Source organism: Puma concolor, chromosome E2 (assembly GCF_028749965.1).
Source record: "Puma concolor isolate L17-30 chromosome E2, mPumCon1.1.hap2, whole genome shotgun sequence".
Taxonomy (NCBI): Eukaryota; Metazoa; Chordata; class Mammalia; order Carnivora; family Felidae; genus Puma; species Puma concolor.
This window is the reverse complement of record NC_141681.1, coordinates 17910402-17925326: the sequence shown is the minus strand read 5'-3', so window position 1 is coordinate 17925326 and position 14925 is coordinate 17910402. Positions and strand designations below refer to the sequence as shown.

Below are 14925 nucleotides of genomic sequence, written 5' to 3'. Positions count from 1 at the left end.
ATGGTGAATATCAAATCAGTATGGTACTTATATTTCATTGGATGTATTTATGGCAGTGATATCACAGTTTTATTTTTAAATGTTAAGATCCATAATGTGCCAGAAAGTACATATTTTGCATCTAGTTAAATGTGTGATGAATCACCCCAGAATGTTCCCTGATGCCCTCTTCAAGTCACTCCTCATCCACCAACCACTGTTTGGATTTCAAACATCTTAGTTTCGTCTGTTTCTGAATTTTATATAAACAGAATCATACAGCAGATACCCTTTGTGTCTGACTTCATTTGCTAACAGCGTTTTTGAGATTCATCCATGTCATTCCTTTTTATTGCTGAGTGGTGTTGTATTTTATGAAAATCAACAATTTAGTTAGTTATTTTCCATACATATTTGGGTTGTTTTCTATTTGGGACAATTAAACATAAGGCTTCTATAAGCATTGTTGTTCAAGTAATAAAAAGTAAGATGGAGGCTTAAAATTTTTTTAATGTTTATTTTTGAGAGAGAGAGTGCAAGTGGGGGAGGGGCAGAGACAGAAGGGGCCACAGAATCTGAAACAGGCTCTGGGCTCCGTGGGGCTCAAACTCACGAACCATGAGATCATGACCTGAGCCAAAGTCAGACACTTAACTGAATGAGCCACCCAGGTGCCCCAAGATGGAAACTTTTAGATGTCAACTTTAAAATATGGAAAGAGATACACATTGTTAGTCAGTGGTTTCTTTTCTTTTCTTTTTAATTGTGAACTACACTTGACCCTTGAACAATGCAGAATTTAGAGACACTGACCCCCATACAGTAAAAAATCTGCACGTAACTTTTGACTCCCCCAAAACTTAACTACTGTTGACCAAAAGCCTTACCGATAAACAGTTGATTAACACATATTTTGTATGTTATGTATATTATATACTGTATGCTTACAATAAAATAAGCTAGAGAAAAGTAAATGTTATTACGAATATTCTAAGAGTCGGGGCACCTGGGGGGTTCAGTCGGTTAAGCGGCCGACTTCGGCTCAGGTCATGATTTCGCGGTCCGTGAGTTCGAGCCCCGCATCAGGCTCTGTGCTGACAGCTCGGAGCCTGGAGCCTGTTTCAGACTCTGTGTCTCCCTCTCTCTGACCCTCCCCTGTTCATGCTCTGTCTCTCTCTGTCTCAAAAATAAATAAACGTTAAAAAAATAAAAAAATAATAATATTCTAAGAAAGGGCACATGGCTGGTTCAGTCTGCAGAGCATGTGAATCTTGATCTCAGGGTTATGAGTTCCAGCCCCACATTGGATGTAGAACTTACTAAAAATAAAGAAAAGTATAAGAAAAAATATTAAGTGTATATCCATGTATAAGTGGACCTGTACAATTCACTCAAACCACCCATGTTGTTCAAGGAGCAACTGTATAACATTTGTACAAAAAGGATGCCAAACTGTTTTCCAAAGTAGTTGTACCATTTAACACTGTTGCCTTTGCCTAATGTTGCAACGAGCTGATGAGCATATGGTTACATTTGTTGCAATTATCTTCTCTTACTCTGTAGTTTATCTAGTATACTCTCTGTAGTATATTTGTGAACCACAATGTGTAACTTTAGTGTAATTGAATCATTCTCTTTATCATTCTTTTCCTTTATCTTGAGCAGTTAGTGGCTTGTTTAATAAATCCTTTCCTATTCAGAAGCCGAGAAAATATTTTCATATATTCTAAAAAGTCGTAGATTTTTGTCTTTCACATTTGTCTTTTATCCACCTGGATTTGATGTTGTGTTCCCCATATGGGTATCTAGCTATTACAGCACCATTTAGTAAAAAATCCAGGAGCGCCTGGGCGCTCAGTTGGTTGAGCGTCTGACTCTTGATTTCAGCTCGGGTCATGGTCCCAGGGCTGTGGGATTGAGGCCTTTGTTGGGCTCCTTGCTGAATGTGGAGTCTGCTTAAGATTCTCTCTCTTTCTCCCTCTGTCTCTGTCTCTGTCTCTCTCTCTCTCTCTCTCTCAAAAAACAAAATAAAACACCCCTGCTTTCTGTAGTGCCTCCTTTGTTATAAATTAAGTGGCTGTAGATGCATTTCAGACATAAATGTCTGTTTCTAGGGATACACAATTTTTCAAAATTATGTGATGAGATGTGCAAGCAAAAAGGATGTGAAAATCAATCTACTAAACAAGTTGTGTAGCCTTTGTCTGGTTATTTAACTTCTCTGAGTTCGCTACACTGTCGGGAGAATAAAATGGGGTCATACGGTAATGTGGTCAGAAGTTATGATACAGTAAGCCTTGGGGAATAGTAGTAGCAGTTTGTTTTCTGGTGGGTTTTTTTTTCCTTCTGTTGTTATATTTTAACTGCCATGGAGTACATGAAAACAACACCTGCTTGGGGCAGGAACTGCCAGGGAAAGAGCCCAGCGGACGTGACATTTGGGTGGGTCGTGAATGACGGTGGAATCTGTCATCTCTTTTTATGACTGCCATCTGTTGGCTGTCCATGGCGCATTTCCCACATGTGTCGCATCTGCATGATATTTTATCTGGCTTACAAGGGCCCAGGGGGGAGAGGCTGTGCCCCGCCCCACTCCTCGGCTTTTGGCGACCCTCGGTAGCACTTGCCTAAGAAGAGCTAGAAGTTGCGCTGGCTCCATGTTTGTTAGACACACATACGTGTCACTGAGGGCAGGGCTGGGCCTTTAAAAAATTTCTGCCACTGTCGTGCTGCAGGATTCCCAAGTTTCACCCACACATTGCTCCCTCCCCAAACCCCAGCCACCGGCCAACACGTATGCCGACAAACTCACCCGTTCGCCCCCAGCACCACCACCCATGGCAGTGGCGAAATCCATACCACACCCCCTGTACAATCTTGCGTGTGGTTGAGAGAGCATAGGGTCTTACACACAGTAGGCACTCGATAAGCATCAGGTGAATAACAAATGAGTTACCACATGAAGATTAGGATATAGGAGCACATTCCCATCTGCTGCAGTGTAGCAAGACATGGGTAGATTATGTGGCTATTGCCAGTTCTGAGTGTGCATGGGAATCACGCCGGGGGGCGGGGCATGTTAAATATTCTGTGCCACCCCACTACTGAATTAGAGCAGAAAAGGGATGTGCAGAAAACAGCTATGTTTCATTAATTCTCTGGGAGCTTCTGGTTTTGATGTCAAGTCAGTCATGGGAATGATAGAATTATTAAACATCTGGATCCATTCTTCATCAAAAGTGATAAATTTGTCAGTATCTGTCAAAACTTAAGATTCACATGCCTTTGAACCTGTACTTCCTCCTAGACTTTATCCAATGCACAAAAATATGGGCACAAACGCATTCAGAACAGTTTTTAAACAGAAATTCTTAAAACTAGGAAAGTGTCCATTTACTTACTAAGCAAACTTTGTTGAGTATTATTCTCATTACTGGAGACAGCGGTGAGTAACAACAACAAAATAGTAAATAAATTCCCTGCTCTTAGAGAGATTTACATTTTAGTCTATCAAAAGAAGACTGAATGAATAATTTATGGTACATCCAAGCAATGGACTATTATCCGCCCATAAAAAAGAATGAGGTTGTCAATATACTGCTTTGAAAAGATGTTCAAGGGGCACCTCGGTGGCTCAGGAGGTTGAGCATCTGACTCTTGATTTTGGCTCAGGTCATGATCCCAGTGTTGTGGGATCGAGTCCTGCATTGGGCTCTGTTCTGAGTGTGGAGTCTGTTTATGATTCTCTCTCTTTCTCTGCCCCTCCCCCATGTTCACGGGCATGCTTTTTCTCTCTCTAAAATACAATTTTTTAAAAAAGTTACTCAAGACAGGAGCACCTGGGAGTGCCTGGCCGGCTCAGTTGGAAGAGCATGTAACTCTTGATCTCTGGGTTGTGAGTTCAAGTCCCACGCTGGGCATAGAGATTACTTTTTTAAAAATATTCAAGATATGTTTCTAAAAAAAAAATTAGGAAGCTTTTAAATATCCAAAATAAAGAAAAATAAGCTATAAGACATTGCATGGCATTTTCCTACATATCTATAAAATTATATACATGTGCACAGACATATACAAATATATAAGTAAAAAATTATGGGAAAATGTTCAATAAAATTGTTAATGGCAGTTATCACTGGGAAGTATTATTGAAGGGGGGCAAGTATTGGCTTTCTCTTTATACCCTTCCATACTATTTAAACTTACTAACAGGAGGTGCCTGAGTGACTCAGTTGGTTGAGCATCTGACTCTTGACTTCTGCTCAGGACATGGTCCCAGGGTTGTGGGATCCAGCCCTGCCACAGATCTGCATTGAGTATGGAGCCTGCTTGGGATTCTCTCTCTCTCTCTCTCTCTCTCTCTCTCTCTCTCTCCCCCCCTCCCTCTGTTCCTACCCCATTCACATGCATGTGTTCTCTCTATCTTTATGAAATAAGTAAAATGAAAAAAATTTAAGCTTACTAACTTAAGGAAATATTACTTTTAGAATTTTTTTGACTTAAAAAATTACATAGAACCTTGAGAACCTGTGAGGTTTTAAATTTCCAGCAGGGGGCAGCAGTGCTTCTCAAATATCTCTGACGTCAGCACAAAGCTGAAGATTAGTGTCCACAGATTTCCAAGTCCAGGCCCAAATACTGTATTTGGACCACCAGATTATAAAAGGAACAAAAAACAATAACCACAGTGCTGTAGGAATTATTATGACAAAATATTTTCTATATGATTCTTTCTTTATTAACATTTGTCCGTGAGTCTAAACTTTCCTCTCTGGAGTGCACAGTTTTCTCCTCCATTAAAATCAGAAGGCTTGACAAGATAATCTTAAAAGGTTTCTTTCCAGCTCTAACATTCTATGGCTTTGAGAATATAAATCAGTATCGGGAAGAAATAAGCCCCAGTGCCTTCTGAAATTAATTGGCTTATCAAAGAATCTGCTTTACAACCCTTTGCTGATCAGGATGAATTATTACCAATTTATCTTTAGTGTAGATCACAGAATACTTTTTCGGGGGGAAAGGGGAGGGTGTTGGTATTTATTCAATCCACTGATGGAGAAAAAAGAGAACTCTTCCGCTCTATAAATGTTTAGCATGTGTGTAAAGGTCGTAGGTCTGGTGTTTAGAAATTATGCACAAGTTTACCAAAGAATCTTCACTGGGTTGGCCAAATTAAACAGCCTGCAGTTGTAGAGAAATAAACACAAGTTAACATTTAACCACAGCAATTCCCTGTTCTTGCTTCTCCATCTTTCTCAGTAGGAGGAGCTGAGAGGGTCAGCAGGCTGCTGGCTACTGTAGCGAGACACTGAGCTCCTCTGAGAACCCACCTGTCTATCACTTTGATCAGGTACATATTTGTCATTACAGAATAACTGAAATACAATATCATATTAGTTTCAGGTATACAACATAGTGATTCGATATTTATATACATCACCAGTGGTCACCACAGTAACTCTAGTTACCATCTGTCACCATATGAAGTTGTTACAGTATTATTTTCTATATTCCCTATGCTGGAAGTTTGCACTTCTTAACCTCCTTCCCCCATTCCGTCCATTCCTACATCCTACAGCCCTCGGGCGACCATCAGTTTTTTCTCTGTATCTATGAATCTGTTTCTGGTTTGTTTTATTTGTTTATTTGTATTGCTTCTTTGGATTCCACATAGAGGTGAAATCATACCATATTTTGTCTTTCTCTGAGAAATTTCACTTAGCATAATACCTTCTGGGTCTACCAGTGTTGTTATAAATGGCAAGATTTCAGTCTTTTTGTGGCTGAGTAATATTCCTTTGCAGGTACATAGCACTTGTTATCTATTAATCTACCAATAGGCATTTATGTTGCTTCCAAATCTTGGCTATGGCATATAATGCTGCAATGAACTTAGGGGTACAGATGTCTTTGCAAATTAGTGTTTTCATTTTTTTTGGATAAATAATGAGAAACGTGATTGCTGGATTGTACAGTAGTTCTGTTTTTAATTTTTTGAGGAACCCCAGACTGTTTTCCATAGTGACTGCACTAATTTACATTCCCACCAACAGTGCATGAGGATTCCCTTTTCTCCATAGCCTCACCAACACTTGCTATTTCTTTTTGATAGTAGCCATTCTGACAGGAGTGAGGTAGATATCTTATTATCATTTCGATTTCCATTTACCTGATGATTAGGGATGTTGAGCGTCTTTTGATGTGCCTGTACACACAGATATATTTTTAAGCATTGGAATCATTAACTTTTCCAGTTATTTCTTCAGGACCCAAGAACAGTGCTCTTTTTACAAATAACCCTTTATAAATTATAAACTTTTTTTTTAGACATAGAGAGAGAACTCAAGTTGGGGAGAGGGGCAAAGGGAGAGAGAGAGAGAGAGAGAGAGAGAGAGAGAGAGAGAGAGAGAGAGAGAATCTTAAGCAGGCTCCACACTCAGCATGGAGCCCAATGTGGGGCTTGATCCCACGACCCTGGGATCATGACCCGAACCGAAATCAAGAGTTGGACACTCAACCGACTGAGCCACCCAGGTGCCCCAAAACTTTTTTCGTTTAACATTTGCCCAAAGCTATACCATTAAGAATTGGCTGAGGCAGGATTCAAACCTGTAACTATCTGACTCTAAGACCCTCACACTTGACCATGGCAATATATGAAATGAGAGGACTCACATCATCAACTTGTTACCCAGAAGCTGTGACTATCTGCAAGAGTCATTGTGTATAAGTATATAAAGTGAATGGAGGGGCCTGGGTGGCTCAGTCGGTTAAGGGGCCGACTTCAGCTCGGATCATGATTTCATGGCTCATGAGTTTGAGTCCTGCGTGGGTTCGGTGCTGACAGCTTGGAACCTGCTTTGGATTCTGTGTCTCCCTCTCTCTCCCTCTGCCCCTCCCCAGCTCGCAGTCTGTCTCTGTCTCTCTAAAAAATAAATAAATATTTTTAAAAAATAAAGTGGGGCGCCTGGGTGGCTCAGTTGGTTGGGTGTCTGACTTCAGCTCAGGTCATGATCTCACAGTTTATGGGTTTGAGCCTCACATCAAGCTCTGTGCTGAGAGCTCAGAGCCTAGAGCCTGCTTCAGATTCTCTGTCTCCTTCTATCTCTGCCCCTCCCCCACTTATGCTCTGTCTCTCTGTCTCTCAAAAATAAATAAATGTAAAAAAAAAATAAAAAAAATAAAGTGAATGGTTATGTTATAAAGCTTTGTCTAACTCACGCATATTAAGTACTATGTGCTAGTCTTTGTCAGGTATTGGGGTTAAGGGTGTAAAAAGATGAGTCAGACTTAATCATCACATTTAAGAAACTTCTCGTCTTTGGAGGAGTGAAGAGCCAATGAGTAAACAAACATAACGTGTGAAAAATAATAGGGAAACACAAATAAGGATAAAGAAATCAAGGCAGCATAGCGGGATGGCTAAATCTATGGACTCCAGGGTCCACTTCTTAGTTGTGGGACTTCTTAAGCCTCAGTTTCCTCACTGGTAAAATGGCAATATTAATTGCCTCTAGTATAGGTAATTGTTGTGAGGGTTAAATCATATAAAGCAATATTAAATTGCTTAGCATAAGACCAAGTAGATGGAAAGACTTGTTAGAATGTTGTTACTAATATTGTTTGATAAAACTTAAGTGAAGTAAGTAAGAAACACACATCCTACTGCATTTCTGAGATGTTGACGCTGGTTTCTCAAATTATTCTGAACCTCCCAGCTCCAAGTGACCCATTTCCTTGAGATTTATTCTTCTGTCTGACATGGTTATCTTTTGATCCTACTAAAATGTCTCCTGGAAAGAATGACATGGCAGGGCGCCTGGGTGGCTCAGTCGGTTAAGCGACCGACTTCGGCTCAGGCCACGATCTCAGGCTTTGTGAGTTCGAGCCCCACGTGGGCTCTGAGCGGACAGCTCAGAGCCTGGAGCCTGGTTCGGATTCTGTGTCTCCCTCTCTCTGACCCAACTCTGTTCATGCTCTGTGTCTCTCTGTCTCAACAATAAATAAAACGTTAAAAAAAAAAAGGGGGGGGGCCCCAGCCCCCATGCACCAGAAGCTTGGGCTTTTTCACAGGGAAGGAGACATGGGACCGGGAGCAGCCATTGTGACAGGCAAATCAGGACAAATCGACTTGGAGTTTTAGAAAATTTCTGGGTCCCACTCCCTGAGATTTTAATTAATTTAATTTCAATATATACTCTATTAATATTTTAATATAGCTATAATCATAGGTAGGGTTTCATGTGATTTTATCCTGCAATCAGTTCCCTTCCCAACCAGCTTCTTTATTGTTTTCTCCTAAACACTGACCCACCTCCTTCCTCCTCAGGCAAGGACGTTGGTCTGATATGCTACAGTGGCTGCCCGCTTCAGCCCTGAGTCTTGGCGTGAGACACGTGAGTTCTTTCATCTGAAAGCCTCTGCCTTCTGACAGATGTACGTAAGCTAACACTTCTCTAAAACCAACTGAAAACTCACCTCCGTCTGGAAGCCTTCCCTGCTGAGTTCTTTACTTGCACTGCCCTCTGTGTCACAGATATAACTGGGGCTGTTGAAATGTAACCAAGAAAGTGTTCTTAGTCTTTGTCACGTGTGGGTGAGTTCTGGTTCTTCCCATTGGGGGCAGCATGGACTTGTGGAGAGCAGGGACTCTGGAATCTGGCATGAATCTGGCATGAATCTGGCACCACTCCTGAGTTCTCAGATTCATTCTGGCTGTCCTTTGTCACCTTGGGACCGCTGCTTTATTCTTGTGGGTTGTCATCTTCCATCCTGGCTCCTCCAGGCAGCTGTCCCTTCGGTGCTTACTTTAGTTAGAGTGGACACAGGGCTCCTTTAACTTGAAAAGCGCAACTAAGATCATCCTATGAGTCCCACCATTTACCATAGTGTCCTCATCGGTCAAATGGGGATAATTATAGGGCCTTCCTCACTGAATTCTTGTAGGAATGAAATGAGATCAGACATGTTTACTGGACTTGGCACATGGCGAGTTGTGGCAGATACTTTAGATTGGTTCTTTCAAAATCCATTCCAATTTCTTTCTAGCTTAGGAAGCTAAATACTTGGTACATTTCTCAAACTCCCTTGCAGCTCTGATTTTGTTTGTGATTTAGATGCCATTTGTGTGAGACAAATGTGAACTCTGTGGAGTTCTGTAGAGTGAGAGCTCTGAACTCTGTTGAAGGAGAGGCAGGCATGAAGCATCCATTTTGCTGGTGCTGATCATGGCAAAGGCAACATTATTCTGGAGCCAGCAGCTGATGGTGGCAGCTTAGCAGTTCTGAATCTTCTGGATGGTGGCCGAGGCTGCAGCTTGCTTGTCAACCCCGTTCTCCAGTATAATTTTGGAAGTCATTCCTGGATGTTTAGTCTAGAGCATATTTCTTTTCTTTCTTTCTTTTTTTTTTTTTTTTACATTTATTCATTTTTCAGAGACAGAGAGAGAGCACAAGTGTGTGTGGGGGGCGGGGGGGAGGCAGAGAGAGAGGGAGACACAGAATCTGAAGCAGGCTCCAGACTCCGAGCTGTCAGCACAGAGTCCGATGTGGGGCTCGAACTTACAAACCGTGAGATTATGACCTGAGCCGAAGTCAGATGCTTAACCGACTGAGCCACCTGGGAGCCCCTAGAGCATATTTCTTAACTTTCCTAATGATTCTGTGAACTCTCCATACCCTTCAATAAATCTCTTTGTGCTTAAATTGATAAGAGTGAAACGTGTTGTCTGCCACTAAGAAAACTGACCAATATATAAGTATTCAATGAATATTAGCTGTTACATTTTAGCTGTTATATTTTTTTAGCTGTTATTCAATGAATATTAGCTGTTACATTTAGCTGTTATATATATTTTTTTAATTTTTATTTATTTATTTATTTTTGAGACAGAGAGAGACAGAGCATGAACGGGGGAGGGGCAGAGAGAGAGGGAGACACAGAATCGGAAGCAGGCTCCAGGCTCTGAGCCGTCAGCCCAGAGCCCGACACGGGGCTCGAACTCACGGACCGCGAGATCGTGACCTGAGCTGAAGTCGGCCACTTAACTGACTGAGCCACCCAGGCGCCCCATTAGCTGTTATATTTTTTTTATATTCAAATCCAAGTTTGTTAACATACAGTGTAATAATGATTTCAGGAATAGAATTTACTGATTTAATCGCTTACCAGTGCTCATCCCAACAAGTGTCCTCCTTAATGCCCCTCACCCATTTAGCCAATCCCCCCCACCAACACCTCATCAGCAACCCTCAGTTTGTTCTCTGTATTTAAGAGTCTCTTATGGTTTCTCTCCCTCTCTCTTTTTATACTATTTTTCCTTCCCTTATGTTTATCTGTTTTGTGTCTTAAATTCCACATATGAGTGAAATCATATGATATTTGTCTTTCTCTGACTTACTTTGCTTAGCATAATACACTCTAGTTTCATCTACATTGCTGCCAATGGCAAGATTTCATTCTCTTTGATCGCCGAGTGATATTCCATTATATGTTACTGTATATGTATGCCACATCTTCTTTATCCATTCATCCATGGATGGACATTTGGGCTCTTTCCATACTTTGGCTATTGTGGATAGTGCTGCTATAAACATTGGAGTGCATGTGTCCCTTCGAAACAGCACACTGGTATCCCTTGGATAAATACCTAGTAGTGCAGTCGCTGGGTCATGGGGTAGTTGTATTTTTAACTTTTTGAGGCACCTCCATACTGTTTCCAGAGTGGCTGCCCCAGTTTGCATTCCCACCAGCAGGGCAAAAGAGATCCTTTTTCTCCACATCCTCACCAACATCTGTGGTTGCCTGAGTTGTAAATGTTAGCCATTCTGACAGGTGTGAGATGGTATCTTATTGTGGTTGTGATTTGTATTTCCCTGATGATGAGTGATGTTGAGCATGTTTTCATGTGTCTATTAGCCATCTGATGTCTTCTTTGGAAAAATGTCTATTCATGTCTTTAAAACTTAGTTGAAGGCTTGGTAATAAAGCAAGTGATTACATTTCATGAATGAACATTTTTTTTAAAATTTACATCCAAGTTAGTCAGAATATAGTGCAACAATGATTTCAGGAGTAGATTCCTTAGTGCCCCTTACCCATTTAACCCATCCCTCCTCCCACAACCCCTCCCGTAACCCTCAGTTTGTTCTCTGTATTTATGAGTCTCTTCTGTTTTGTCCCCCTCCCTGTTTTTATATTATTTTTGCTTCCCTTCCCTTATGTTCATCCGTTTTGTGTCTTAAAGTCCTCATATGAGTGAAATCATATGATTTTTGTCTTTCTCTGACTGACTAATTTCACTTAGCATAATACCCTCTAGTTTCATCCACATAGTTGCAAATGGCAAGATTTCATTCTTTTTGATTGCCAAGTAATCTCCATTGTATTTATACACCACATCTTCTTTAACCATTCATCCATGGATGGACATTTGGGCTCTTTCCATACTTTGGCTGTTGTTGATAGTGCTGCTATAAACATTGGGGTGCATGTGCTCCTTTGAAATAGCACTCCTGTATCCCTTGGATAAATGCCTAGTAGTGCAATTGCTGGGTCATAGGGTAGTTCTATTTTTAGTTTTTGGAGGAACCTCCACACTGTTTTCCAGAGTGGCTGCACCAGCTTGCATTCCCACCAGTAGGGCAAAAGAGATCCTCTTTCTCTACATCCTTGCCAACATCTGTGGTTGCCTGAGTTGTTCATGTTAACCATTCTGATAGGTGTGAGGTGGTATCTCATTGTGGTTTTGCTTTGTATTTCCCTGATGATGAGAGATGTTGAGCATTTTTTCATGTGTCGGTTGGCCATCTGGATGTCTTCTTTGGAGAAGTGTCTATTCATGTCTTTTGCCCCTTTCTTCACTGGATTATTTGTTTTTTGGGTGTTGAGTTTGATAGGTTCTTTATAGATTTTGGATACTAACCCTTTATCTGATATGTCATTTGCAAATATCTTCTCCCATTCTGTTGGTTACCTTTTAATTTTGCTGATTGTTTCTTCGCTGTGCAGAAGTTTTTTATTTTGATGAGGTCCCAATAGTTCATTTTTGCATGAATGAACATTTAAAACTAGCTACTAGGTAAGACCACATACAATTATTTCTAGAGTAGCACTGTGCCGTAGAGCTTTCTTTAATGAGGGAAATATTCTATACTTACATCCAATATGGTAACCACTAGTTATATGTGGCTATTGAGTGCTTGAAATGTGGCTAGCGTGACTGAGGAACTTAACTTTTGATTTCATTTCAATTCACTTAAATTTAAGATTAAATAACCATGTGTGGTTGGTGGCTACCATGTTGGACAACACAGAACTTAAGAGTCTCAGCCTGACTCTTTCACAAGGGTCTTTTACAGCCCTCTCTTTCTCTAGCCAAGAAACTTCTTCAGTCAGTTCTTCCTCAATCCCCAGTCTCCAGCCACATCGTAATAATCTACAGAGGTGCAACATGCCCACAACAATGACAACTTTTATATGGTGAGTTTAGGGTCTCATTGTCCCCAGACTCTATTCTAGAAATGCATATTGGCTTTTTATTTACGCAGTGAAATTTTCTGCTAAAATGCAGTCTATTTTGAAAGGCAAATCTCATCCTTCACTTAAAAAACGAAAACTATTTCTTGTTTTTTTAAAAATATGTATTTCCCATCATGTCAGGGGGTTGAGTTTCCAAACATTGGAGTCCTAAATCAGTTAGACAAGTGATTCTCACACTTTGCTGCATATTAAAATCACTATGATAAAGTAATTATTTGCCAGCCATACTTGAGGCCAATTAAATTAGCATTATGGAAAATGATTAAAGAGAACCAAAACTTTATCTGCAATACTTTTTTTTAAAAAAGAAGAAAGTACTACTTTTTTTATTAAAAATAATTTAATGTTTATTCATTAAAGAGAGAGAGAGGGAGGGAGGGAGAGAGAGAGAGAGAGAGAGAATATGAGTAGGGAAGGGGCATAGAAAGAGGGAGACACAGAATCCCAAGCAGGTTCCAGGCTCTGAGCTGTCAGCACAGAGCCCGACGTGGGGCTCAAACTCACGAACTACAAGTTTATGATCTGAGCTGAAGTCAGACGTTTAATCGACTGAGCCATCCAGGCGCCCCAGAATGTATTCCTGTATTAACTAGTAATTAAAAGTTAATAAAAATATAAGAAAAATAATGGTAGGATTTTGAAAGAGGTAATTTATTGTGAGATAAGATAAATAATTACAAACTTGATATTCAAAGCAAAACTTTTTTTTTTTAATCATTTTGGTTAACTAAAAACCACAAGGAGCCACAAAGCCACCTTCCAACAACTCTGTGAAGCCTCTGCAATACAAACATGCACAAAGAATGCATATCTCAGTGAAGTCCTTTTCCAAATTGCCATTTTTACATGTTATATGAATAAACTGAAATAATAACCATAAACATTTTATAGACTTTCCTTCCCGCACAACCAAACAAATGGATGTCCCAAGGGAAGCTGGGAAAAAAGACAATGATGTCCATGTTCAGTGTCAGATGGTTTCTTTATTGTGCTTCCCGTCTCCCCCACAGATGTTCCCTGTGAATGAACTTGGCTCTATGCGATTCATACCAGAGTGGGATGGTCCCAGAAAGTTTGAAGAGAGGAACTCATACTTCCTGAAATGATTCTCTTTTGACATTAATTCAAATTTAGGAAGGAGCTGCCTAAGGCTTTTATAAATACCCATGAAGCATATGTGACTAAAGACTGATTTTGTTTCCTTCTGTCCTCCTGGTGCCTCTTTTATCTTACCAGAGTGATGCCATGACTTGGTTCATGACTGCAGTGAGTGACAGCTGGGGGCCAGCCCTTTCCTCCTGCCGTGATTAAAAAGCCGTAAGGCATTTCCCACCACTTGAGGGCCCAGGTGCTGGGCAATGCTGCCAAACACTTCTTCCAACTTGATCAAAATATTGTAATTATATCCATTAATTCTGGATTAGATAACCCATTCAATAATTTAAAGTCAGAAGATACACAGAACATTAAATGACATTTGTTGTGTCTTCATCCTGCAGCTTCCTAGCTCCCTTCCTCTGTCCTACCAGTTTCTGGCGTGTCTTTTCTGAGATAGATACTTTGTGCAGAGTTAAAAGAACACATTTGTGGGGCACTTGGCTGGCTCAGTGGGTGGAGCTTGTGACTCTTGATCTTGGAGTTATGAGTTGGGCCCCAGATTGAGTGTAGAGATTACTTAAAAATAAAATCTTAAAAAAAATAATAAAAATACGGGGGTGCTTGAGTGGCTCAGGTGGTTAAGCGTCCTACTTCGGCTCAGGTCATGATCTCACAGATCATGAGTTCAAGTCCTGTGTCAGGCTCTGTGCTGACAGCTCAGAGCCTGGAGCCTACATCAGATTATGACTCCGTCTCTCTCATCCCCTCCCCTGCTTGCGCTCTGCCTCTCTCTCTTTCTCAAATATAAATAAACATTAAAAACAAACAAATAAATAAATAAATAAATAAAATAAAATAAAAGAACACATTTATGTTTTCTTCCCCCCCTTTCATTCTTTCATTTTACATTAATGATAGCACACTATACAAATACATTTTTCATTTGTTTATTTTTTTCTACCACCCCTGCCACTAGAAAGCAAGTTCCATGAGAGAAGGGATTTTATTCTTTTTTTTTTTTTTAAGATTTTAATTTTTTTAAGTAAGCTCTACACCCAATGTAGGACTTGAACTCACAACCCCGAGATCAAGAGTTGCATGTTCTACTGACAGAGCCAGCCAGGCACCCTGGGATTTTATTCTATATAATGTTGTATCTTCGGCATGTAGCATGGTGTCTGGAACATTGCAGTCTCTCCCTAAAAATCTGTTTAGTAAGTGAATGAGTACACCTGCTCTTCTGCACCTGGCTATTTTCATTTTGGAGAGCATCTCGTTTCAGGACCTGAGGAAACTCCTCATTTTTTT

General features: G+C 40.4%; 1 protein-coding gene across 5 annotated transcripts in view; it reads left to right on the top strand.

The window, feature by feature from the left end:
- The window catches only part of NIP7 (nucleolar pre-rRNA processing protein NIP7), a 73627-nt gene that overhangs the window by 43266 nt on the left and 15436 nt on the right, over positions 1–14925 (top strand). Inside the window, exon 5 of one of the 5 annotated variants that reach the window (XR_015244732.1) lies at positions 8309–8415. The exons of 3 other annotated variants lie outside the window; for them this stretch is intronic. Coding sequence is in view for 1 of the 2 variants with exons in the window: in XM_086689057.1 (XP_086545183.1) it covers positions 8309–8326 (18 nt within the window). In the remaining variant the exon portion in view is untranslated. The remainder of the gene's footprint in view (positions 1–8308; positions 8416–14925) is intronic. One more of the 5 variants, XM_086689057.1, reaches the window with a different exon arrangement.